Source organism: Podarcis erhardii, assembly GCF_964252035.2.
Source record: "Podarcis erhardii genome assembly, chromosome: 3".
Classification (NCBI taxonomy): Eukaryota; Metazoa; Chordata; class Lepidosauria; order Squamata; family Lacertidae; genus Podarcis; species Podarcis erhardii.
The window spans coordinates 80,620,421-80,647,922 of NC_138507.1; the positions used below are offsets into that span (position 1 = coordinate 80,620,421).

The following is a 27,502-nucleotide window of genomic DNA, read 5'->3' on the forward strand; positions in this document are numbered from 1 at the left end:
AAGTTGTTGCACTGTTTACATATTAAACATCCCTTCCAAGCTATCATTTCATAATAGTTTTAATAAAAACCTGTAACAAAAAAGAGTTTTCTTCATCATTATAAAATCATCCCTCTCTTTAATCACACACTACTACAGCAGCCATACAGGTAACAACAGCTTTAGGAGTACAAATGAGGATGTAAAACTCTGTGCAAAACTGCATTAATTATTTTAAGCATCTAAAATTTCAGGAAGTAACACCACCAAAAGCAGAGACAATAAAGACATATGGTCATGAAAGTAATGTACAACCTTTGATTTAGAAAGGTAGTGTTGGGAGAAACATCTGAAGGAGAAAAAAATCTGGTGGCACCTTGACAAATGGTGGCAATAGTGACAAATGCCCTGGAATTTGTGAAGTGATACTGATAGTTGCCAAAGTCTTTTACAGCAGTAACAATTATTTGTCCAGACCATCTTTAGCTCTTAAATACAGTGTCCAACTTCCAAAAATCATTGCTGCTTAGGTTAAGAATAATAGATATAAGAATTGACAGTCTCTTTGTGGAGTGTGCTTTCTTTTCTTCCATTTATTTAGTATCTTTAGAAGAGCTGAATCATCGACTCCCTGGATTTTCCTACTCCAATCCACTTAACTGCAGAAAGAAAAATATATTTTGCATGACACTTTGCAGGAACAGATGACTTAGGATACTAGTGCAAATCCTACACCTGTCTACTCAAAAGAGTCTTACTCCCAAGGTAAGTGCATACAGAACTGTATTCTACGGATACTTTCAAAGACTTACCAAAATAATTGTTTTTCAATAGTCATGCAGCTACTTAAAGCTGTGTGATATCCTGCTCTTTAATGTTATTTACCTGATGTCAGTAGTTCTGTTCCCCTAAGGCAAAAGCTTTTCAAGCAATTTTGAAAAGCATTACAGAATTGGTTACTGATTTCACTCAAATCAGTAATTGGCATTCCCCCCCCCCCCCAAGATATCATGCACGAAATCTCGGTATATTTCACTAAAACATTCCCTTTTTAATATTATTTCTATTTTTTCCGTTTTAACAATGACATCTAACCAGAATCAGGATACAAAATATCAGAACTATCACAAGTAAAAACTTAGCAAAGCTAGGAGCGTAATCTAACACATACAACTAGAAAATACTACTTAGAGAACAGCAATTACAGAATTTTATTCTCTAGTTACTCAAGGTGATTCGAAAGGCTCTTCCAAATCTATTTAAAATAACGTCTCAAGTTAAAACAATTTCATTTTCAGGACTCAAGACCATGAAGTGATCTGGAAACAAGCGAACAGGTTTACAATGAAACAGAAATGTTATCCACTATGTTAGTCACTAGCTTGAAAGCCAAGACTTTAGATTCCTTGATTTATCTCTTTCACTGAGTGTGACTCTCAGGAATGACTAGTTCTAGAAATAGCTACCTACACAAATTATGAATTACTGTGAAGCAGTATACAGACCCTCAGAGCAATTTTACCAATCATGATGTTTCACGTTTCAAGTCTACAAACCGGCAGTTACATAGTGATGAGTAATACTCTCAACGAGAAAGCATTTCCTTAGAAGTACTTCTGCTTCTAATAGATCCCTGAAAACATTTTTTAAAAACTGCTTTGCTTACCAGGAATTCCTAGTTCCATTTCTATAAATCGAACATAGTTTTGTGCATTTACAGGCAGTTCATCAAAAGTCCTTGCATTTGATATGTCTGTGTTCCATCCTGGGAGGGTCTCATACTGAACCTCTACTTTATTTAAGACTTCTTGGTTTGCTTTATTAAAAAAAAGAAGAAGCAGTGTAACAGATAATTTTACTGTTGACAATAATATCAGACTTGTTTAATCATTCAGATAAGCAAATTTTACAACCTCAAGTCACCCAAAGGAATAAAAGATGAAGAAACAAAAGAATGGCTGTGCAAAACAGCTCAGTAACCAACTTAACAGCCATCCCAAAATCCTTTACATAGGTGAAATATAGGGAAAGGAAGTTAACTACTGTGTTGGAAATGACAGATTCCCTATAAAGCAGGGATGACGAACCTTTTGGGTCCAGAGGAAAATAGCCTCAGGAGCCAAATAAAGAGGTTTGGCAGTCAAAATCTAAGCTTGGAGGTCAGATGTTCCCCACTCTGCTATGGAGGAATTAAGGGCAACTAACTATAGAGTGCTCTTCCCAAAGAGCCTCCCTTAGTACTTATATTAACATATTTTAGGAACTAGGCAAAGTATTCTCCTGGACATTTAATTGCTAATACCTCAGGTGCTCTTGTTAGAGCATTTTTTCCCATTAGTTAATTTTATGGTTATCATGCTCATTTTGTTTGGGGTCAGTGGAGTTTTGGGGATTCATCTAACAAGCTCCATCAGTGGAAGCCTTGTACCATGATTTCAGCTTGTCCAACATGGTTTCTCCTCCGCACTCCCCAAAATTGGCTCGGGGTGTGTGTGTCAGAAGATCCCACAGAAGAGGGGAGCGGGGAGAGAGAAAGAGGATTGTTCCATTTGGCAATCTGCCATAGTTGCACAGACAGAACGACTGAAAGAGTGCAATGTTGAATTCCACTCTGACTATTCTGAGCAGTAATGTATGATCAGTTGGTACAGCATGAGACACTTAATCTCAGTTTCATGGGTTCCAGCCCCACATTGGGCAAAGGACCCCTGCACTGCAGGGGTTTGGACTAGATAACCCTCAAGGTCTTATGATTCTGTTATTTTAAGTATTATTTACTGTGTAAATAATATTTCACGTAATTTTGTACAAATCAAATTTTACATACTGCAATTTGCCTTGTGGCTTTTATATCAGCTGGTGAATAAATTACAACAGAAGCGACAATAAAAAACAACAGTAGTGAACCTACACTATAGTGAGGGGATACATCTAGCATTAAATATACCACTGGAAAAGATATAGTATGGACACACACATGATCGTACACACTCACCTGGAAAATGAGGTATGATTTTATCATTTATTCTGTAAGCAACACCAACTTTAATTTCAGGAAATACATCCAAAATATCCAATTTGGTAAGAGCCAATCTGTTTTAAAATAAAATATTGATGTGTTAGTTAGGTATAGACAAATATAAACTATAATCTTAGGAAGTAAATTTGTTTATTTTTAAAGAAAGATATAAATCACTAGGGCTGACATGGTTGCTTAGTCTTCAAAGCCACGCTTACCCATGTATATGTGACAGCCTACCTTTACATCTTGCTTTAAAATTATAGACTAAAAAAAAGTAACCTGGGAAAACCCTGGAATTCCAGAATAAAAGCCAAAGAGAGAGAGAGAGACTATGAACATTTAACATCAGATACCGTATTTTTCGCTCTATAGGACGCACTTCTTCCCCTTCAAAAATGAAGGGGAAATGTGTGTGCGTCCTATGGAGCGAAGACGCCATAGCCCCGCGCCCCTCTTCCGGCTGGAGAGGTGACGCGCGGCTATGGCAGGTGCCCCTTTAGCCGCGCCCCCTCTCCAGCCGGGAGAGCGCGCGTGGGGCTAAAGAAGCCCCGCTTACCCTCTCCCGGCTGGAGAGGTGACACACGGCTATGGCAGGTGCCCCTTTAGCCGCGCGCCACCTCTCCAGCCAGGAGAGCGCGCGTGGGGCTAAAGAAGCCCCGCTTACCCTCTCCCGGCTGGAGAGGTGACACACGGCTATGGCAGGTGCCCCTTTAGCCGCGCACCACCTCTCCAGCTGGGAGAGCGCTTGCGGGGCTAAAGAGGCCATAAAAACTTTCCGCTGCTCCCCGACCTGCTCTTTGGGGCTGGTGGTGGGCTTCCCCCCGCCAGCCCCAAAGAGCAGGTCGAAAGGAACCTGAAACCTGGAGAGCGCGAGGGGTCGGTGCGCACCGACCCCTCTCCCTCTCCAGGCTTCCAAGGTAGCCGCCTGAAGGCGACTGAAAACAAGAGGGGGGAAATTCTCCCCTCTCTGCGCAGTGCCTCCTGCCGCTTCGCTAAAGGGGCGCTGGGCAGAGAGGGGGAGAATTTATTTTTCTTGTTCTCCCCCCTCTAAAACAAGGTGCGTCCTATTGTCTGGTGCATCCTATGGTGCGAAAAGTACGGTAACTTTCTTCCAGAAGGGGTATCATAGTTATTAGCATGGCAGCTGGCAAGTCTTACATCAGTACTGTGACTTTAAAAACCATTTTGTCTTCCACAGTGAGTCTTCAAAACATTGTTCTTTACTTGAAGGGTGTTAGTTTCATTCCCATTACTTCGTATTGTTTCTTCAAAGTATTATACTCTATTACAGTGCACTTGCTACCACTACAAACTACTCACGCAGTAAATCCATTGATCATGTGAGCGTATCTAAGCAACACAAGATCCAGCCAGCCACATCTTCTTTTCCGACCTGTGGTCACACCAACCTCTTTCCCACGTGTCTGCAGTAATTCTCCAATTTTCTAAGAAACAGAATATTGTCATGTTATACACTGGAGTAATAGTGTTCATTTCTATGTAAACACAATTTACTGACAACAGAAAACAAAATATACTTTACATTTCCAACCCCACATAATGCACAAAACTTTTAACAAGGATGAAGATACAAGTACAGGAGCCACCTTTAATGCCAGGTATCAATGTGAAAATACCATTGAGCAGGCCATTTTCTCAACACTCCATGTTGATTCCATTGTATAATGCCTACCTGCTACCTCACAGGAGTGTTGTAGCTCAGTTATTGTTTGTGAAGCTCTGAAATCCTTGGCAATCTTAAATTGCTAGTCCTGTTAATTCAGCTTGGAATCAAAAAGGCAAACTGGTTCACGTGCATCGTCACTAGTAATAAAGATTCTGCAACTGGAACTTAGTTAACAATTCTGCTGCTGATTCATGAGCAAGAACAGAATTCAGCTTGCTCTCCGACAGAAATATAGGCTCTGCAGGACTGAGGAATAAGCAGTAGTTAAAAACTTTTTAAAAGCACATATAAACACCCAGGCAGCAGATCTGTGGACTGAGAAACTTACATTTCAGACAGAAAGCAGCAGCACTTTAAAGTATGTGGTATACAGAATCTGATGCCTGGGAGAGTACAGCCATGCATACCTTAAATCATTGGTCTTCAACTGATGGGTCAGGAGCCACTACAGGGTCACAACCTGTTCTGAGGTGGGTCGTAACAAAAGCACTACCACCATACAAATATATGGTTTTTTTTAAAAAAAAGGATATGGGTCCCCAAATGCATATTGGATTAAAGGTGGGTCCCAGGCATGAAAGGGTTGGAAGACCACTGTGTTAAATAATATTTCTGAGAACTGTACATTCATTTACTTTGTTCCAATAACTCATATTAATGTTAGTTGCTATACTTACATTGTCTTGTTCTGTGGGAAAGGCACCAATTCCAACTCTAGTTGTGTATGCTTTCACAACTCCATATACTTCACCAACGTTCTGTGGTGGCATACCCAAGCCAGTGCAAACACCTCCCACGGTACAATTTGATGAGGTCACGAAAGGATAAGTTCCTGTTTCAGAAGGGCAAGGAAAAGAAGATAGGAATGAACTAAGAGTAGCACAATTATATAAAATATTATCATTGCATTTTTCTACTGAAAGGTAACTGAATAGCAAGTAACACTAGTTGTTATTTAAAATGACAACACACCCTTAAAAATAGTGGTATAGTTTCAATGCCAAGATGTACAATGAACATTCAATGTACAAGAACGACTATAATGCAACCAATCTTAAACAGCTGTATTCTGCACAGTCCTTCAAATATACATGTGACAAGTGACAAGTACCTCACACATTGAGACTATGATAAAAAAAGACTTTATACATACCAAAATCAATGTCCAGTAGTGCTGCATTTGCACCCTCTACTAAAATTTTCTTTGGTGGGCCGTGTAAAGCTTCATACATAAAGTATACACCATCTCGCACCATTGGTTTGAGCCTTTCAGTGTAACCCTAAGACAAACATGTCCTAGAGATTAGAATGTAGTAAACTACAATCTTCAAAACACACTGTAGACACTTTACTAAATAGGCAGGCAAATAATTATTCTGTCTTATAATACAATAAAAGTATTATTTGCTATTTGTTAGCCATGTCAACTATAAGCTATTCTTTGTGTCAAGGAGAATGTGCATAAGAACAACGCATATAGATGTCATTCATTAGTTCTTTCTCAAGTTAAAATTATTAAGAGTCCTGCTGGATCAGACCAAGAGTCTAACAACTAATCCACTATCTTGTTTCTAACACTTGCCAAATATCTGCAGAAAGCTCACAAAGAGAGCAGAAAGAAAAAGTCTTCCCCTCTTTGTCCCCCCTGCAAGCACTATTTAGGGATACACTATTTGTGAATTTTGAGCGTCCATTTAGCTACCACAGCTAATAGCATTGGTAGACCTATGCTCCACAAAATTTGTCTACCACTGTCACTGCCACATCTTGCGACAGCAGAATCCTCAACTGAGCTATGCACTGCGTGAAGAACTACCTTTTCATGAACGAGAGTCAGTAGAGCAAGGTGGATGCTCCTGAGGAAGACACCCGATAAAGGCAGAAGTTGCATGACTTTGGATAGTTCCAAGCAACACTGTTACAAATCCACTTCAGTCAGTGTACCTCTCATGCAGTAAGAGCAAGAGTAGAAATGAATGTGCTAGTCAGTTCACTGTGTTGGTCACTACTATTACCCTCCTCCGCCTGGAGTGCAGACATCTGCAGTGGGGCACCTGCGGAACCTAGTAGGCCCCTTGTGAAATTGAGAGCCCTGCATAAGCAGAATTCTAAATCTCACAGGTATAAGTATGGCAGCCTCCCTACTGCAATGACTGGAAAATAGCAAGAGCAGGCATCATGGGTCAACAAAGGTAACAGGTAGCACACCTGTCCCATTTTTTCTCATGTGATTCTACCTGTGTCAGGGAAACTAACAATTGAATATGACTAAAGTATGCCTTTTATCCATTTCCCTTGGGCCAGACTATCCCTCCTAAGTTCTGCCTACTTTTTGAAGAGCAGAAAGCTTTACAGGTCTAGTCCTCTGGCATGAAGTTTAGCACTCCATTACATCTCAATCAGCTTCTGCCTTATGAATTGTCTGTATTGCTGAACAGGCATAGGTTACTGTGATGTTCAGGGTTGGGGTCATGTCAAGGTTCACTGGGTGACCCTGAGTTCCAATACTATAAGAGAGAGAAAATGTGTTTTGATCCATATATTTTCCCAATACCAAGAATGACTGTATGCAAAAAAAGGCTTTAACCAATGATTTTCTGATGTAGGGCACAAACCTTTACCAAGCTATACACTATCTCTCAGGAGAATTGTCACATCAATGTAGAATATGAGCTTCTAAAAGATAAAAAGACCACAGTATTCCTTTTCTACATGAAATCTAAGATTCAGCAAACAGGTTTAATTCAGTAAATAACTGACCACTGTGATAAAGCTACTGGGCCATTTGTTTCTGACTTATGATAACCCTAATGCAGGCAATTTGCTAGTTAAAGCGATAAGTTAACTGACTGCTGCTTGTGTGCCAGAAGCAGTGTTTCTTGATCATTTTATCAGAAGAAACATACAAAGATAAATCCATCTGTGTATATATATATATATATTATGTCAAATAATTCACAACTCCTCTATAGTTTACCTTCAGTCTTTTCAATTCTCCTTCAATGTCTATCTCTAAGGTAGGGTAAACAGACTTGTACTGGTTGGCCAACACTTTGAATCTAAAAAGTAAAATAAGTACAAATAAATTATGCTTGCAACATTTTTTTAAAAAGCCTTAATAAAAATTTTAACTTAACACATGTGAAAACAAAAACAGACTCACAAATGAGAGATCTAGTAAGGGATTTTTTAGAATATGAAAATCAGAATATACAAGCCCTAGTAATAAATTTATTTGAAATATTTACATTACTCTAGAGAAGTGGTTACCTTTCTGAAAATTCATTGAAGTCAGAAACTAGATCACACATTCTGAGCCCACTTCGAGCTGCTTTAGAAGAATACACTGGACCAATTCCCTTTTTTGTAGTTCCCAAGCTTTAAAACACAAAAATAAAAAACATACACATACTACACAATCTGTGACTATAAATTCAACTAGGTTGTTGTTAAGTTTCTAAAAATAAAATTACTCTGGAAGTATGTTGTACATACTTTGTAGTTTAAAATTATCATTCACTGAGGTCAAACATTTCCCCCAGTGGGCACCCAGGAGAAGAGGGAAGATTAAGAAGAAACAGAATCCTGACAGGTGGTGCAAAACATCCTCAGAAGTGTTACTTGTAATGCTGATATACAAAATACTTAAAAAGGTACAGTCTAAACATTATTTAGTATTTACCTTAAAGGATGAACGAACATATCACATTGTTTATATGTATTTCATATGCATTTTTTCTGTGCAAATCTCAATGAATTTTCTTAACAGAGACTGTAGTGGTGTGAATCTTAGCATGCTAAGAGTGATGAGCTTACTTAAAAGTAAAGCAACATACAGGGTATATCTCAAACGTGGTGGAACACAGCTGAAAACTGAGACTAAACAAAAACAACACTATTATTCAATGTGGTCAGAATAGTTTATGCTTTTAGACCACGGTTATATGTAGTAAGGAGCTCATTATTTCCTGTTATATGACCTGCACTATACTTTTCTTCTCAGCATGGCTACTGCACATGACAAGCCATTTGCCTATCTCCACCCAAAGGCTATGAAACTGCTCTGTGCCATAGAAAGCCCATAGAATTGAGGAAACCTATTCCTGGTCAAATTATGAATCAAGGATCTTGGATGCCTAACTGTAAAGTCTGTCTTAGAACTGTGTTGCCTGAACCAAGGCTAATTGGTCCTTCTGTCATAGCAAGAGGTCTTAAGACAAGTCCAACAACTGGTTTAACAAACTACAAGTTGTCCCACAGATGTTCAAACCAACCATGGAATGTTTCCCAAATTTTTGTTTTGTTTTCCAGCTGCTTTTGCCTCAAGCCTTTAGTAGTCTGGTGAAAATCTAGGGTGGGATGAGCAAATACACCATTGTTAAGAAGGGTTCTGGGTTCATATGTAACAGCAAGCCATAATTTAAATCAAGGTTCATAAGCCATCAATAAACCATGATTATAGATCGTGATTTGATGGCAGTGAACAAACCATAGCTAAGCTATTGGGGAGGTTCACACAACACTAAGTTAAGGTTTAATCAACAATGGTTAGGTATTGTTTGCAAAACAGGCCAATAGCATCAATCAAGGACAGGTTGAGATTTGCAATGTTAAGAGTAAACAAATCACAGATGAAAAGGGGAGTGGAGAAGAATGTAAACACAGCCTGTTATGAGTCTCATACAATGACCCAGTCAGATTTTGTTTTGTCTGTATCACATTTTGTGATACTAGCAAAACTTCAGATATGCAAATTTACAATACAGACAGGCCAAGTTCTGGAAAATGGAAAATGTTAACAACACAACCAACTTTTTCTCAAAAGGAGAAAAATTTCCTTAAAAGAGCCACTATCATTAATGCAGCAAGTCCATTCCCTGTCAAAGTACAGCAACAACCTAGACTTCTAGAGTCCATTCGCTATACTATTCCTAAGTATCAACGACAACCACAGAACTCTTGAGTCAGGTTTGTATTATTTTGATTTATTTTAAGAAGACATGATCAATAGTTCAATACTTCCCTATTCCATCCATATTGGCAAAAGGAAATATGTCAAGTTTGATTCTTGCCTTTTTAAAAACAATGAGCTGTGCAATTTAAAAAATACTAACTGCATGGATGGAAATGAAATCAACATCTTTATGCTGTACTAGTGCCTAGGAATATATCAAGAAGGGAGGGGATACACTTAGATCTACTGATTTAGCACTGTCACCATGATTGAGGAAGGATACATAATCCAACAAAATAACATGCAAATAAACAAGTCCCACCCCAGGACAGGCTGACAGGATCCTGGCCAATAGTATTTCCTCTTTTGCCCATGACCAATCTAATTCTGAATGTACAAAAGAATTAAATGTGCTAAAACCCAGATATGACTTTTCAATTTTCACAAAGGGTGTGAAGGTTTCCCAATCATTCAATATCATACCACTATCATTTCAATGGATCAGTGTGGGGTGGAAAAATATAAAGAACACACACTAGTATTTTCCTAGTTCTGACCTTAATTCATTCATCATAACCTTATCACATGACATCACCATTACGCACATTAGGTAACAGAGCTTAAGAGCCTTGAATCTCTGGAAGACACCCAAAATGTTCTGTACTCATTATCCAGAGATTCAGATACATTTCCCATTCCTGCTGAAGAACAAGATTCACATCAGTGATGAAGAGCAACAGTTTTACAGGTTTGCTACTTGGAATTTAACATATGCTCTGCAAAAAATATATCCAAGTGAACTGCAAAGGTATTGAGGCTTACAATTTAAGAACAAAACTGTTGTGCAAAAACTTACATCTTAAGTGTATTCTAAAGCTGAAGAGAATTTTGTTGTGCCCTTCAGGTTGAAAGCAAACTAATTTTGAATCCTTGAATCACATGTCTTAAAGTACATACAAATAAGTGGGAATGTACAGGTGTCCCAGATTTCCTTGCAAAAACATTAAGAAAGAATCTTACTGCAAAGCACCCTTAACAGCACACTCTATTGAACAGATTCTGGAAGTGTACTGGCTGAAAAGCCCTCCCTGTCACTCAAAATTTCTTCCAGTATTTACAATTAAAACATTTGACAACACATAACATACTTCTTTCCTGCTTGCTCTTGTCTTTGTTGTTCCTGGATGCCATCAGCAGCTTGATGGAAGTCAAATACTAGGAATTTGAAGAGTACAAAATGAACTCTGTTGTATTAATACCTGCATTAAGTACCAAACTAAAGTAAGCTATTATTTCTCATTAATGTATGCCAAAGTATTTTGGAAATCATCATTTGCACTAGATATATAAACTTTAAGTAACAAGCACCTGGAGAAAATACAGCCGTTTAGTAAAATAATATTTTAGAAAAAGCACTTCAATTTGTGAAGACTAAAGTCAAGGCAAACAAAGTAAGCAAACAAAGCACTACAGTATGCTACAACTCAAGAGGTGTCAGTCAAACCTTTTCTGTTCAAAAACATTTGCATTTCTCCAGGGCTACTGACATTCCAAGCATCTTAAAATTCTCTTATATTGCAGAAGTTATAGAGGCTGAATAGAATACATAGACTGCATCTTATTATCCCAATAACTGGGGGGTTTACACTAATCAGCAACGATATTCTAAGACTGACAAAGGCAGCAAAGAAATACACCAAAAGGGTGGACTTGCTTTGTCAATGGCCGCATGTGTTGAAAGGGGCCATAAATACACAATAATCTGAAGTGGAAACACATTTTGAACATTAAAGTGAAAAGGCTGGTTTTAACATACCCTGCTTCTTATCAATATTAGGTAACTTTATTACACTGCTTAACAATCTTTGTTTAAATTGGTTAATCTCTGTGATACAACAGCAGTTGCTAGTGTTTTAAGGCAGGGAGGGGGAATTGTTCCTGAGAAACTACTTAAGAACCATGCTATTCATTGGTGTTTTGCAGCAAAGGAGGGGACAATCCAAGGGTAACATGATGTTTTCTTGTCTCCTGATCAGCTTAACTGGATATATTGGGAAAATGTCCACCATCTTCATCTGTTATGAGTTTGCTAGACCTTTGATGCTTGCAGTAGAAATCATTTTATGTGCAGAAGAGAAAGCCAAGATACTTCCTCCCTTGCATTTCTTGTTTGATGGGACACCAAAAAGGTAGACGGATAAAGACACGCTTCAGGCTAGCTGTTGCTCATGTTGCCATTTGGTCACCCCTGGTATAAATTGCATTAGTATGCAGTATAGAAGACATAAAGGTAAAGGTAAAGGGACCCCTGAACATTAGGTCCAGTCGCGAATGACTCTGGGGTTGTAGCGCTCATCTCGCTTTATTGGCCGAGGGAGTCAGTGTACAGCTTCCAGGTCATGTGGCCAGCATGACTAAGCCGCTTTCTGGTGAACCAGAGCAGCACACGGAAACACCATTTACCTTCCCGCTGGAGCAGTACCTATTTACCTACTTGCACGTTGGCGTGCTTTCGAACTGCACATTTATTTATACATAAGGCAATAAATAAGATGATCCTCCAACCATTCATCTTGACAAATTCTTGACATAAACATTCATTTGTGGAAGAACACATTTACTATAAAACAATTACCAGTTTAGATAGAAAACACCTCTTGTTTAAGTGTTTGATTTCCACTTTGATAGCCAATGCAGTATTTGATACCAGAAAGCTAGCTTTAGAACCCTGTCTACTGTGTTGGGAGGCTGTTCTCTCAATAGCTGTTGTTGAATAATGTAGAGGGGAGTCTACATTTGAAGTGGGCACAACAAAAGGCCCCACTATGTGCATGGAACATTCCCCCACAGGCCTTTGTATTCTAACCTATATTATTGCTAGATATTTACAAATGAAAAACAAATCAGAGCTACAGATTAAAAAATACTTTGAATCATTTAATATATTTCAATATTTTTTACTTACCAATATGAGCTCTGTCAGATATAATTAATCTTTTTTCCCAACCTTCCAGTCCTTTGAAAAGCAACAAAAGAAATATTATGGGGGGGGGGGAACACATTTAGAAATCAGTTACTTTTAATGGCCAAAATTCTATGCATTTTTAAAGAGAGAAAAAATTCCACTCTCTTTGGTGGTACTTACTCCCAAGTAAGTGTGCAAAGGATTACAGCCTAATTTGATCAGTTGAATGAAGAGACAGTTTAGAAAATATCACAAAACTAACTCAATGTAGCTTGGAAAAACCAAACAAATTTCAGTCATTGCTATTTGTCTCAAACATACAATATCTTGAAAATGGATCTATATAAAACACTGGCTTATGAACACTCTAACTCGCAATAAAAACCCTAGATATTTATTTAATATTACTTCTTCCATTTAAATTCTATTTCATCATGTGGCTTTTTTAGAAAAGGGGTGCATTTAGATAATCTGAACACTAATCCAACATTCTTGGCCACTGAAAATTTTAAAATTATATACAGCGTGTATTTGTATTTTAAAGTGTTGTATGTCATATACCACTTACTTTAAGGTGTTAAATAGAATTAAATGGGGGGGAGTATTCTGAACAAAAGAAATAAATCTTTGAGAATTGGTTACTTTTTCCCTCAATGCACCAAGTGGATACCATCAGGCAACTCAGGAGCAAAAACACATTGGTAATTACCAGCTTCTGCTACATACCAATGCGAGAGAATCCTCACCATCTCCCTACGATACCTTAGAAAGCTGTTCTTACCTTTTCCTTTTTTAACATTTTTCTCTGCCTCTTCAAACAATCCTGGCAAGTGAATTACCACACCATTTCCTGGGGAAAGCACGAAAAGGGAGTGATCAATGAGGAATACAAGAAGGTTAAAAGTCTCAAAAACCCGAGTTTTGACTTTGCAAAAAGGAAAAGCATTTAAATACTAAAATATATCTTATATTACTTACTTTTCAGTTAAAGTCTAGGGAATTGGTAGGCAAACTAAGGCCTGGGGGCTGGATCTGGCCCAATCGCCTTCTAAATCCGGGCCGCAGACGGTCCGGGAATCAGCGTGTTTTTACATGAGTAGAATTTGTCCTTTTATTTAAAATGCATCTCTGGGTTATTTGTGGGGCATAGGAATTTGTTCATTTATTTTATTTTTACAAAATATAGTCTGGCCCCCCACAAGGTCTGAGGGACAGTGGACCGGCCCCCTGCTGAAAAAGTTTGCTGACCCCTGGTCTAAGGCTTCAATCCAATGGTGACTTTGTACAGTGGTACCTCAGGTTGCAGACGCTTTGGGTTACAGATGCTTTGGGTTACAAACTCCGCTAACCAGGAAGGCAAGGTTGAAGTGGTACTTACTTGCACAGGAGCCAACTACTAGGGGACAAGGTTCCTTCGCCCCCCCCCAAATAAAATATTTGAGAGGGCTGCCCTCCGAAGTTGACACCCTTGCCCTCCTTCCAGTATTTTATTCAAGTTGACACCCCTGCTTACTTGGGAGGGCAGGGTCACATCCAGATGATTTTAGTCTGATAATCTAGTCCAGGGATAGTCAACCTTTTTATACCATCTTTCTTGATGGTAAAATTTCCTTATCACTCACCAGCGCTCAATGGAAGGAGGTTTAAGCTTGTGCCGTAGAACCCCCGACCAGCCACCTAGAATCCTGAAATGCCCACTATGGGCGGTAGGGACCAGTTGACAACCCCTGATATAGAGGTTAACAACTGGACAACAAACATGGATTTTACGCATTCTAATGGTAGCCAAGAGGCTGATATTGATAAACTGGAAGAATAAAGACATGATCTCCTTTAAACAGTGGATTGATAATATGATAAGACTTGCAACCTATGAACGGACTGCTTGCAGACTCTGCTTGGATAAATACAAGAATATTTGGAACAAATTTATACAAAATGTAGTAGGCTATTAATATTTACATTAGTATTAAGATAATAATATCAAATTTATAAAATAATGTCTGGGTTAGGGTATTTTGATATATATTCATATGTGTTTTTTCCCTTTTACACAGTTGTGAGTTTTGTTTTTTCCTCTTTATGTATCACTTACTGCTTTATATTTGAAAAATTTTCAATAAAATAACAATTACAAAAAAAGACTTCGAACTGTAGAGGTACAGTATATTCTGAAAAATACTACTTACCAATAAAAGCCGTAACTTTTGGATTGATGATACCACTGGGTAAGAGATGGAAATCATATTCCACAGAATCTACTACGACAGTATGCCCAGCATTGTTGCCTCCCTGCAGGTAAGATAGGATTTATTATTCTTCATTTTTTCTTAAAATATTTATTAAAAGCTCACATTAGAACTATCAACCCTTTCATACATGTTGTTCCTGTCTGTTACTTGGAAGAAAAACAAATCAAGCTACTTTTTGCTTAACTTGGCAACATAAACAACAAATCTCAAACCTGTTACTAACCGTCTTGAATGTATTGATAGTTGATTGGTCACTGATTTAAACTTGCTTCCAAGATGTATTTTCATTTACAAATACACCCACAACTTTTCAATCAAATTCACAATGCAAAAACTATTTCTAAATAAATAAATGCAAAAACTAAGCTTCACTGTGTGTCATGTGCAGTCAGTTGTTTTGACCAATGAAAGACCTCATTACTCCTAAAGCATTCATATTTTAATAAACTGTCATAGTTGAAACACTGGTTCAGAACCAGTGTGTTATGCTAACTATATTTTTAATATATTTATATCTCATAAAATTTATATACTGCTTGATTGTAAAAAAAACCCCCAAAAACTCAAAGCGCCAAGAAAATTAAAATGAATCCACTTGAATTAACAAAACTGCCACAAAAAAAACTCACAACTTACTTCTGTAGTGTGATGTTTGATTTTGGAAGATATTCCTTGTAAAAAATATGAGAAGCCACGCCTTGGATCCATGTTTTGTGGCATGGCAGCACTGGCAAATGCTAGGTTTCTTATTTTTTTGTTCAGTCAACCAAGAGACAAATGTCACATTTTCAGGAGGATCCATTTTACTGGCTCCAACCTGTGTGTGCATGCATGTGCCAAAGAAAGTGCATGTTGGTTTTCATATTCTACTTTCTCCTTTCCTCTCTCTTACTCCTGCCTCTCTTCCCCAACTCCTGTGTCACCCAACTTCCAGCCCCCTCCTGCTTCCTGCCAGCAATTCTACTTTCCTTTTGCAGTCTCCCATCCGGATAGTTATCCTTTCTCCCAGTTTTCTGCTCATTTGCTCAAATTTTGTTCTGAGGTTTAAAAACCATACAGAGATGAAAGACGAAATGAAGAAGAACACTTTCCCTACTTCCTCTTCCACTGTTGTGTTGATCTAATGAACACTTGGTGCATAAGTAGGAAAGTGTGTCACTCTTCACCACTTCTTTCAGCATTATGTATTTTTCAAAGAAAAAGCACAAGCACTATCGCCACCTCATGAAGGAGGGGGCTGCAGAGATTTTACAGGTGGTAGCTGAAGTCTTCAAAGGAGTCATTACTGAATAGGTAATTCCAGTAAAAAGCAACCAAGCTTTACCATTTTGTAACCTATTCTAATGCATAGGTAAACCAGTACAAAGATGATTATTTTAACACAGAAATACTAATAATTTGTAGCAAAGAACTGGACAACCCTATGTGTGCTTCCTAAGTCCTGGTGCTTTCAATGGGGTTTATTCACAGGTAAGTGAGCACAGAACAATAGTCACACAGTGCAATTTTAAGCATTCTTGTTTAGAAGGAATTTCATTGTGTTCAATGGAATGCTAGAGCACATAGTCCTCTTTTGTTAATTAGATAATACAGTACAATCCTAAACTCACTCAGAGTTTAGGATTGTACTCTATTATCTAATTAACAAAAGAGGACAGTGCTTTTTTAAAAAATTAAGCCAGTTTAACTGTGCTGTGTAAGAAACACACAGAATGTTCAGTGACTTTCGTGGTTGAATAGCTAGTAAAATATGCAAACACAGCATTCCAGTTATGTGAACATACTGGGCATATTTTTTCTGACAAGATTTACCTTGCGGTAATCTACAGTGCCAATATTTATAGAGATCTAGAATGCCATTTCTGCCATGTCTTAAAAGTTCAAGAGGTTCATAAAGCATCCCATTGGCAGACTAAACCGTTAATTCACTTGCCTTGCCTATCTTATCTTTTTCATGCATCTAGAAATTTAGAATCACCTTTTAAATCACCTCATGAGAATTAGAAAGGGGTTCTATACATGACTTCAGCAAAGAAGGGTGGTGTTCTCTACAAACTTTTATAATCCCATCCTATGTTACTTCATATTCTTAAATAAAGTCAAAAGAATAGTATGTAAATTTCAATGAGTTGTATCCATTGAAGTTGTCACACTTATGCAAGGGTTTCTGTTCGTGCAGTAGTACTTCCACTGGCGTATGGACGAGGGGAGGGGGGAGCGCACCGCACCGGGTACCATTTGGGGAAAGGGTGCCATCACGACCCCACTCCCAGGATGCGCACCACACGGAGGTCCGTTCTTAACCTGAAACTGTTCTTAACCTGAGGTACCACTTTAGCTAATGGGGCCTCCCACTGCTGCTGCACCGCCAGAGCACTATTTCTGTTCTAATCCTGAAGCAAAGTTCTTAACCCGAGGTACTATTTCTGTCTTAGCGGAGTCTGTAACCTGAAGTGTATGTAACCCGAGGTACCACTGTATAGTGAAATCTGACTTCTAATAAGTTCTGTTACCTTTAAAACAATTTAGGTTTTATTTGATCTGGAAGAACTCTGAAGTTTAAGAAATGTATACAGAGCAAAGCCTTCAGCAAAACATATGATTCAAAATTAGAAAACTATATTTGGCCTGAGTGCGTTGGTATGTTATCTCTGCAACCATGTTATCTCTGCAACCATGTTATCTCTGCAACCATAAGGACTAAATGATAAGAACAGCGTCCAAAGCTCATCATGCAGCTCTCCTGCCTATGCTGTTCTTGTAAGACATGATGCCGTCTTGACCCAAAATGGCAACTAGACACTCCGTTTTGGCAACTGTAACCTTGGTTTAAGGAGCTATTTGGTGCCTAGCTTATATATCTGAATTTCTAATGCTGGACATAGAAAGATCTCAAATTTCAAACAGCAGAGTAAAGAGGTACATCTGCAGCATACAATGAAAACCATATTGTAAACAGCCCTGTGACCCTTGGCTGAAGGGCAGCATAGAAATCTAAATAACAACAACAACAACAACAACAACAACCGTAAATGAAAGTAGCAGCCACACTTCTGTGGGGAGGGAATTCCACAAGCATCCGTTTCTTAAGGAAAATAGAGATCAGGAAACCCTTATATCAGTGCCTATAAATCAATACCAATGTTATTTTCAGGAATCTCAAAAAGACTAACTTTGGATTCCAAGTTTAAATAACATTGATCTGAAAAGGTAATGATCCCATAGTATCTTTGAAAATTGAAAACATTTTATACAAATAAGAAATGTTCTATTTCCTACATTCAAGAATAAGAAATGTTTCTCAAATCTCTCTAGAGCTGCTCATCCAAAAGAGCTACAAAGCTCATGTCCTTACTTGAACTTCTTTCCTAGCAGTAACCTAATATGCCAGTTTCTCTTGCTGATGAATAGTTGTGAGCTACTTGAAACTGTGCAGGCATTTCATACATTCAACTTCTGGGGTAGAGGGGTGGGGAATCTAGTATTACTCTCCAGTATTACTCTCCCTTTAGTAAAGTGGGTCTCCGGCATCGAACCACACTGGGCACATGCAGCAAGAAGAAAGCCAGGATGGGTTCCTGGAAAACAAGGATCTCTTAAAAAATCTTACATTTGGGGAAGGGAACCTGCCTGCCTTCCCCACTCCAAATATTAGCTTAAATAAGAGTTGGCATGTGTGCACTTGCTTCTGTTACAGCAGTGTTTCGCAGATACTGTGTTGTGCTGCCTTGAAAGTACTTGTTAGAAAAAGAGGTATAAATTACAGAAACAAATTCATTCAGAAATTACTTTCTCTGAGCAGTTGCATGGGGCCAAAATCCCTGCCTCAATTACCATGTGCGAGCAAATGGAAGCAGAACCTCTCTACTCCTCTAAAGTGGTTGTTTGGAATATGGATTTCCCTCAAGAACTTTGCAAGCCAACATGCTTGTACTTCCTATTAATAGTTATTTGTTTAATGAATTTTTATCCTGCCCTTCCTTCTTGGGGCTCAGAGCAGCATTAAAATAAGCTAGTGCATGCTGCTGAAATCATGGAAGTTTAATTTCTTCTCCCAGAGACAGATTTAGGGCAGTGTGACCGATTCCGCCACACTGGCCACCGAGCATAGTGGCCGCTGCAGAGCACTGCAACTATGACATAGTGAATTGAGCAGAACAGAAGGTGAGATGCATGGAGTGCCAAATTTTGGCCTTGCAGAGGGTGCCACTAAAATTTGAAAGATCAAAGTTTGCCCCTGCTCCTCCATTCCAACTGCTGCCATGACAGGGAGGAAACTACTCTGAGTCTGTCTTGTTGTCATATGTGAATGTGGGTTTCCCCAAGCAAACAAGACTGTGGGTACTTTCCTCCCTGACACAGGTGCCTGAAATTTCAGCAATGGGCAGAAGCACACTGATTCTTCACATTAAATCATAGCTTATTTGTTTAATGTGGCATGCAAACTGGGCCAATGAGCTACACTTAGATAAAACACTACTTTCAGTTTTAATTTAACAATGCATGCCAGGCCTAAAGATATTAAAGAGAATGAAATCTCCACTTAGACTGCACAATTGACATCCACCTGTACAATGACACTTCTTTCTTCTTCTCCTCCTCCATGCAGTTCCACATATGCCCCCAAAATCTGCTAACACTCCAAGCAGATTTTGGGGGTGCACACACAGTAGAGGAGAGGAAGGGGAAAGACAAGTCCGCCACCAATGTCACCCACCAACCGCTGCTCAAACTATGCTACCAGACAAATAATTATGATAGCCATATGGAAAACAATCACACAGCATCAAAACTAGCAGACTCTTAGTCAAAACAAAACAAATTCCTTCCAGTAGCACCTTTGTTTTGTTTTGACTATGGCAGACCAACACGGCTACCTATCTGTAAGCAGACTCTTAGGCAACATTCTAAAATCCTTTCAGTCCCCAGGTCTCTACATTCCCATATAAGCAGACTAATATAGTAAGTAGTTAGAAGAGGAGTAGAAATGACAGGCTGCATAACATGTATCAAATCCAGAGGAGGACTATAACTATTCTAGTATGAGCTGCACCGCAACTTCAACTATGCATATCTATAAATCACATTAGCTACGCTTACTATGGATATACTGCGTATCAAGTGTCTTGAGGGCTACAGCTGAAAGGACACATGTGAAATCTTAGCCAAGCCTGTGGATTGCAACTACACTCTTAGTAAATTTCTGTTGAAAAGGTTAACAGTATTTTCCATGAAATGGAACAGGATTAGACTTCAGAACAAGCTTGAAATCCAGATTTTCCCAAGCAGCCAAATTCTAAATCCTATCACAGAATGATTAGTAATTTATTTATTTATTTTACTTGTAGTGCTTATGCCATGACCTCTTAAGGCAACATAACATTAAAAAATAATTACAACACTATGAAATAGATAAGAGTTACTAAGATTGGTCAAATATGTAAATATGTTTCCCCATCTCTTCCATGTTCCAACTTCCACTCACTTCTGAAACCTGCTGAGTCAACTAGATGTTACATCCCTCAAAGCTGCTGCTTCTTCACTGGGCTGCTGCTAACGCCCCTCATAGCCTCTCTTGGCAGATGAAGGAGGCACCAGAGGAAGCAAAAGTCTAGAGACCGTGGGGTTCAATATATCCCCTATCACAAGTATTCCATCACATCATTTGCAGAAAACAGTGAAGTTTTATACACAAAATACTGCAGTTGTGGAATGAATAATATTTTTTTAAAAAACAATTGCCAATTGCTCAGATCATGTTTCAGACATGAATGCAATCCCTGACCACAAGCTGATAATCCTAAAGTATCTTAACTGCTATGCATGTTGACTAGTTGAGTAAACATATGTCAAAGGAAAAATGAGATAATATTTTAACAAATTAACACTTTACTGCAAGAAAGCCTGTTGATTACTAGCATGGTACATTACAAAGATTAATTTACCACTACACTGTTGTTTGCAATTATATATTATCAAATAATCTGACAGCTAGAAAGACAGGCTTATTTTAAAACTGTAGATGTAATCACTGGGACTCTTAAAAGAAAAAATCTACACATTAGAAGCCCTTAGGATACCTAGAAGTAAGCTACCTAAGAAAACAAGTTTGTTTGTTTGTTTGTTTGTTTACACAAAAGTGTTTAGAAATAAAATCATTTCTATTTTTAAACAAAAGATAGTGATATCCTATCCAGCTGAGCAGTGGAAAGTCTGATCACTCCACATCTGTGATATTTGTATCAGTTTTGAAGGAACTCTGAGCCACATAGCTCACACTAGGAGAATGTGATTAGCAAATGGATTAATGCAAGCTTTTGGTTCTGTTTCACGCCCAAAGAACTGCATAATGCTATCAGTGATGACGGATGGAAATAATTCCATTTAGCTTTTCCCATTTCCTAAGTTCATTAGCAAAAATGAATGGATCGTAATTGCACATAAAAATTAGGCAAGCCTGGCAGTTGTGAAATTGTTACTTTTGTTTATTACATACAAGGAAAATAAGCATGATAAATTAGATCACTCTAGGGCATCAGACCATTTCCCAATGAAAAATGAAAATTACTTTTCACAAGTTTGATAATTTTCCTATGCAAATTAAGGTAATTTCCCCAAAAAAGCAACACCAATGGAAGGAAGGAAGGAAGGAAGGGGAAAGGTGTGTTGCCTAAGGAGGCTCCCACTTGCACAACTTTGGATCCTACACAATATATGGGCCCACTCTTAAAGCAGCAGCAACAACAACAACACCATAGCCACCTAATCTTCACCAGAAAGTCCCAGGGCAGGATGCAACTATGTAAAATACATTTTAAAAAGTTTAACAGAAATTACAGTCACAACTAGAATGGGCCCAGATAGATAGATAGGTAGATAGATAGATAGATAGATAGATAGATAGATAGATAGACAGACAGACAGACAGACAGACAGACAGATATACAGAGACAGACAGAAAGTCAAAGATCAGGTTAAGCTCATGATGAAAGCTGCATAATGAAGGTGCCACAAACCCCTCTGTGGGTGTCTGCCACAGAGAATGCTTTCTCTCAGAGTATCCCACAACCTCAGCTTTTGAGGGCAGAAGAACTACCAAGAGGCCCCCAGTGTTCTGAGCTTAACACCAGGGTGTGTCTGTTGAGAAGGTGGCAGCTGTTCAGATATTTGGGGCTTAAGTCATTTAAGGCTTTAGACACTAGTGTGAGCACCCTAAATGACATATAAAAATGAACAGGCAACCAATGTAGCTGTTTTAAAATAGGAATTATGTGTGTTATAAATGGAACCCCAACAAGTGATTTGGCCTTTGCATTTTGGACCAGTTGATGTTTCTTCAAGGGCATGGGGGACAAGATGAAACCCTGCAGGACACCACAGAACCAACTCTTTTTGAAACTGTTCCTAGAGGGAAGAGCAGAGCTACTGAAGAACAATGCCCTCAACTCCGACCTGCCTGACAAGCTCCAGAAGAATACCATGGTCAACAGTATCAAGGCCACTGAGATCAGGAAGAACAAGAAGGGTTGCACTTCCCACACCTCTGCTGCCTAATGTCATCAGCCAGGGCGACCAAGGCAGTTTCAGTGCTATGACTGGGCCTGAAGCCAGACTGGAATGGATCCAAGCAATCACTTTCTCCCAAACATATCTGAAGCTGTGCCACAACACACTCAAAGAGGGGATATTTGTTACTGGGCGATAGTTGTCCAACACATCTGACTGCAGGGAGGTCTATTTAAAGACCACTTTTTAATGCACCACTTCAGGCGGGTACTTTCTCTCCTCCAGGGAAGCATTAATCCTCAGACACACCCAATCAACTCCCTACAGCTAAGTCCAAGAAGCCAAGACAGGCAAAGGTGAAAGGGGCAGGTGGTTAGTTGCATATTTTCCAATCAGCTTGCCACATCCTCAGACCACAGTAATTGAAACCAATCCAGTACAGAAGGATCAAACAGCGCTCCATTGGACTTGCTCTGTGACATCCAACTCTGTCCAAATTACAATTTGCCCATTCTATACACAAATGCAACAGCTATCATTTCCTTCCAATGATGGCTGCAAACAAGCAAAGCATAATATGAAGAGATGCTCAGGGTTATGACCAGATTATCAAATGTACACAATATTTTTACAAGCTACATTTATACATTTTCATTTAAATGCAAACAAGAAAACAACGTGCAGCATATGCTGTACTTTATTGTAACACTGGTGATATGTTATCACTTCAGCAAATAATCTAAATTGCTTTCTCCTTATCTGAAAGTTGTTGCATCAAAAGCAGGCATTGGAAAGCACCATTTTAATAGAACAAACTGGGATGAGATTGTGTGTGTTAAAAATCTCACTTCTAAGAATTGTTAAGGTTTCAGATTTCTGTGAATAGGACTATTATTTAAGTCAGAGGTGGGGACTTGTGGCCTTCCAATGTTGTTGCAAAACAGAGTGCTCTGAGAACAGAATACTTGGACTAGATGGGCCTTTACTCTGATTCAGGCTTTTCTTGTGTTCTTAACGTCCAACATGAAGAAGTGTTCTACAAAGTTTGCCAACCATTTTGACACTTTTTGGTTGTCCTAACAAAAGTGTATTAGCCTTTCAATCTTTTCCCTTCTTTCTCAAGTGATCAATTTACTTGAAAATTTTATTTTTCTAGTATTTTTCTTTGCAAAACCATGGGTTATTTCTCAAACCTTATTTATCTTGCAAGTTCACACCAGACAGATAAAAAGCCAGGATCTTAACTGTTTATGCCCCATAGTAGCTAACAGTGCAACTTTTTATAAATGTTAATACTTGCTGAAATTTTTCAGCTTCTGCCAGTCACTGACAGTTTGCAAAAGATATGTAGGATTATCTTTATGAGGGCTGCCCTTGAAGAAAACTCAGAAACTTCAATGGGTTCAAAATGCAGCAGGCAGATTAATGTCTGTGTTACCTTCAGAACTCGTATAATCCATGTTCTAGAACAGCTGTATTGGGCTACCAGTTTGTTTTCATGCTAGATTAACACTCCAAATGACATACTTCAAATATGTGAAGGACTGTCTCCTCTACAGGCCCCCTTCCCCTTGTGAAGATCTGCAGAGAACGGGTGAGAAAATGCATGTTCTGTGGCAGCCCTTAAGTGATGGATTTCTCTCCCCCAGAGGTGCATCTGGTTTCTTATACAGCTTTCAGCAAATGTTGAAGATGTACCTCTTTATCCTGGCCTTTAACACCCAAAATGTGTGTTTTCAGTACTGGACCTATTCTGTAATTGGTTCCAAATGTTTATAATTCTGAATTTTAAATTGCTGTAACTCTGCTGGTGAAGGGTAAGTAATACATTTAATAATACTAATGACATTTAACTGAACTGCAGCATATTAAGTGGACATTTATTCACATATATTTGGGACCCATTAATCCTACCAGCAGGCTTTCACTGTCCTTGGGATCAATGTCAGCAATTATTATGGTGCTTTGTCTCTTCTACCAGTCAATACACAAGGAACTCTAGGACTGGTAGTTCTCAAGAATCACACAGAAAGATTGGTGTTTCCCTGTCTCCCCAACTCTTAAGTCCTAGTTAAACTACACAAACATATTATCTTTTAGAGAAGAGCACGGGTCAGCAACTCACTTTTTAAAATGTTGCTTCATCTGCCTTAATGTAGCTTCTTATTGGCTTCAACAGATCTTGTAAGATCTAGTCCACAAGTACATAAACACAGGGAAATAAATATAGTCAGGCAATTTACTGTATATTTACTGTAGTAAGTTTACAATTTACTGTAGCCCCATTTCCTCACTTAGAGAGTAAAGGGATTGCAGCCTAAGCCGTCACTCCTTCAGATTTTCAGGCTATAGTAAATTAGGGTGAATGTACATTGCTTACATTAATAACCCAGGATAGTCAGGTGATATATTTCCACCTGAAAAGGTGGAAATAGTTCAGTGGTAGAGCCAGAGCTGGCCTCATGCTGGGTGCCCTGCCACCTCTACCAGCAACAGAGAAGCGCCCTTGGGTATAGCATATGCATGCCAGATATCCTTGGTATCTTCAAAGCTAGGCTGAGGAAGGCTTCTGTCAGAAACCTTGAAAACACCTTACAGTACATGTACTAGCCAGTGTCAACAATACTAAGTTAGATAAATCAGTGGTCAGACTTGGTACAAAGTAGCTTTCTATCTCACCCATCTACCCACCCTACTACAGCTAGGGATAATGCAATCTAGGAGAATGCATATCTGGGAAAGGGAACAAAGCAGACAGCTCCATAATTTTCAAGTAAGACACATAGCTGAGATTTGGAGATCTGCTAGTTCAGGCAGAGAAAGCATTCTTGAGAACTGCCTGTCTCTGGAGATTTTATATGACACTGTATATATGTAATTAAAAGTAAAATAATTCAAAATTCTATAAATCTCTGCTGAAATGGAAGGAAATCCAGATAAACACTATGTCCCTGGAACTTCTCACAGCTCAGAAAAGTGAGACAGAGCATAACAGTGTATTACTAATTTCAACACAACCAACTATGATATGAACAGGTGATTAACATTTGGAGCAGATAAAAAAGAAAAGTGTATATAAACTTTTGTAGCTTCTAAATATGGGGTGGTATTCAAAGTGAGTCCTGCTAAGAGTAAACGGCCATAACTAATTTAGGTTCATTAACATCAAGTTGATCTACTTTTGAGCAGGGCTTAACTGAATACAACCCATCAGTATTTGTGGCAAATATATTTACACAGGATTATGCACATACTTTCTTTTTTACATCTGTATAAGAGAAGTGTCACGTGAAAAAAAGTTGGATCAGATTCTTAAAAACAACAACATGGCAGCCTTAGTTTTTTCTAAGTAGTCTAGGTATGGCAGGTCTTTTGATTTTTTCAACTCCTAAGCACAGAATTCCTACCTCATTGTTTAAGGCTGAGAAAGCACTTCCAACCTGAGCATGTTCTGAAATACACAGACTACAATTTAGAAACAAAGCACCCAAAGAATTGTGTGTGAACTTCTATGGATTCAACAGGGCACTTTGCGTCACCACCTCTTGAGCTTCCTGCTCTTTCTCCACCCCTCCCCTGCCCTTGTGAAGACTGGAGAATCCTAAGGCTGTGTAAGAGGCTGCATTAGTAAGATGAAAACAACCCATGTTTTGTGTATGCAAAGCAGAGTTTTAGGCATGCACATGGTGCACTTTGGATCCTAGGTAGTCCTGGTTGCAATTCTGACAGAGACTGCAGGGCCATTACCTGTTCTTTGGATTATCCGTTTCCATCAAAATCACTTAATGAAAGATAATAGACGTTTTGATAAGGATTTTTCAATTGAATTTAGGATCTTAACATTACCTGTATTATTTAAACAGCATTATCCACGTACTTGGAAGAAATTAGCTATACCAGATTGGCCATAAGAAGAGGGAGAAAATGAGAGAAGCCTGGGTCTAGGATCTCTTTCTTTAGACATCAGGTATCACACAGAAGAAAACAGGAGGACGCTTGTTTCTTATTTTGGGCAGGCAACACAACAGGAGCGGAACACCTGAGATGAACCTCTCCTCCCGCCAGTGAACTCATGATGGAGCCTCAAGGAAGACAACGGCCTCCTGGCGAAGGGGCTGGCCAAGGCCTTGCCAGCAGCTCCTTCAGCCGCCTTTTTTCCTCCGCTGCATTTCGTTCGCCTGGGCGAAGAGCTGCCGCTGCTGCACTGCAGGGCTGCCCGAGGAGAAAAAGAAGCGGACGGCGGGAAATGGCCGTAACCGTCAGAGTAGAAAGAGATAAAAGAAACACCGGGGGGGGGGGAGCGGAAGGGAAGGAACAGGTCGCTGCCGTCCTTCCCCACCGCCGTCCGTCACAAAGCAGCGTAGTCGGCCGGGGTGGGGAGGCGGCTCGGCGGCTCCAGGCGCTCGCAAGGAAGCAGCAGCCCAGCTCAGTCGCAACAATGGAGGAAGCGGGAAGAGCCGGCTATGGGGGAAACGAAGGGGAGAGGCTCGCCCTGACGGCCAGCTGGTTAGACCAGGGCGGCGGGTAAAAAGCGCGGCGCCCGGCCTGAGCGCGGCAGTTACTATAGAAACCGTGGCGGCGGCGGCGGCGGCGGCGGGAAGAGCCGCGGGGGGTCCGCTCTCGTTCTCTCTCTGCGGCCCGTCGCCTCCCCGCGCGCGCGCCTCCGCGAGAGTTCAAGGTGACTCGGCCCGCCCGGCTCCTCACCTGGCACCTGCAGACGATGTCCGCGTCCTGCGCCAGCAAGTCCACCACTTTCCCTTTGCCCTCGTCGCCCCACTGTGCCCCCAGCACCACGGCCACTTTATTGCCGGGGTGCCGTGAGGCGGCCCCGCCGTTGGGGATGGTGGCGGCGGCGGCGGCGGGCGTGGAGCCGCTTTCAGACATGGCTCCCGCAGGCGAAGGTTTCCGTATTGCTCTTAAGGCACATGCGAGGAGCAGAGGAGGAAGCGGCGCGCCCGACTCCGCCGGCGACGGCTACCTCATCCCCGCCTTCCCTCCCAGTTGCCGCATCCCGCTCCGGCTCCTGCTGCCGCCTACCGGCCTCCCTTTGGCATCCCGCTCCGGCGCGTGTCAGGAGGCCCGCCCCTTCATCTGCATAATATGTTAAATGCCGGCGCTTCGTGCCCATATATAGAAG

The 27,502-nt window shown here is 39.8% G+C and overlaps 2 protein-coding genes and 1 long non-coding RNA gene across 9 annotated transcripts in view; 2 read left to right on the top strand and 1 right to left on the bottom strand.

Annotated features, from left to right (window-relative positions):
- Window positions 1-41: 41 nt before the first annotated feature.
- On the bottom strand, window positions 42-27,395 carry ADSS2 (adenylosuccinate synthase 2). Of its 2 annotated transcripts, XM_081857702.1 has the most exons (13): window positions 27,070-27,395; window positions 14,797-14,899; window positions 13,389-13,457; window positions 12,608-12,658; window positions 10,791-10,857; window positions 7,959-8,066; window positions 7,666-7,747; window positions 5,842-5,968; window positions 5,366-5,520; window positions 4,322-4,446; window positions 2,975-3,072; window positions 1,646-1,795; window positions 42-638 (listed from the first exon to the last, which is right to left on the bottom strand). In XM_081857702.1, exons 1-13 carry the CDS (start codon window positions 27,247-27,249, stop codon window positions 586-588), a joined length of 1,368 nt encoding a protein of 455 aa, XP_081713828.1. In that variant the 5' UTR covers window positions 27,250-27,395; the 3' UTR covers window positions 42-585. The 2 variants fall into 2 exon arrangements, with proteins under 2 accessions (XP_081713828.1, XP_081713829.1); XM_081857703.1 differs by lacking the exon at window positions 7,959-8,066.
- Window positions 621-4,476, top strand: LOC309339595. Its single transcript, XR_014155478.1, has 2 exons — window positions 621-730; window positions 4,293-4,476. It is a non-coding gene; the product is annotated as an uncharacterized lncRNA (long non-coding RNA).
- Window positions 26,232-27,502, top strand: part of CATSPERE (catsper channel auxiliary subunit epsilon) — a 60,293-nt gene continuing 59,022 nt past the window's right edge. For 2 of the 6 annotated variants that reach the window (XM_081857647.1, XM_081857650.1), the window contains exon 1: window positions 26,682-26,889. In XM_081857647.1, the coding sequence (XP_081713773.1) occupies window positions 26,804-26,889 (86 nt within the window). In that variant the 5' untranslated portion in view covers window positions 26,682-26,803. Of the gene's footprint in view, window positions 26,890-27,502 lie in introns of all 6 variants that reach the window. The other 4 variants (XR_014155447.1, XM_081857651.1, XM_081857656.1 and 1 more) reach the window with 4 other exon arrangements.

Excerpts from the sequence above, each read along its gene's own strand:
- ADSS2 (XM_081857702.1), bottom strand. The coding sequence starts at position 27,249 with ATGTCTGAAAGCGGCTCCACGCCCGCCGCCGCCGCCGCCACCATCCCC. Across the intron at positions 1,796-2,974 it reads AATCATACCTCATTTTCCAG|CAAACCAAGAAGTCTTAAAT; the intron begins GTGAGTGTGTAC and ends TTTTTAATAAAG. Across the intron at positions 639-1,645 it reads AATGGAACTAGGAATTCCTG|TTAAGTGGATTGGAGTAGGA; the intron begins GTAAGCAAAGCA and ends TTCTTTCTGCAG.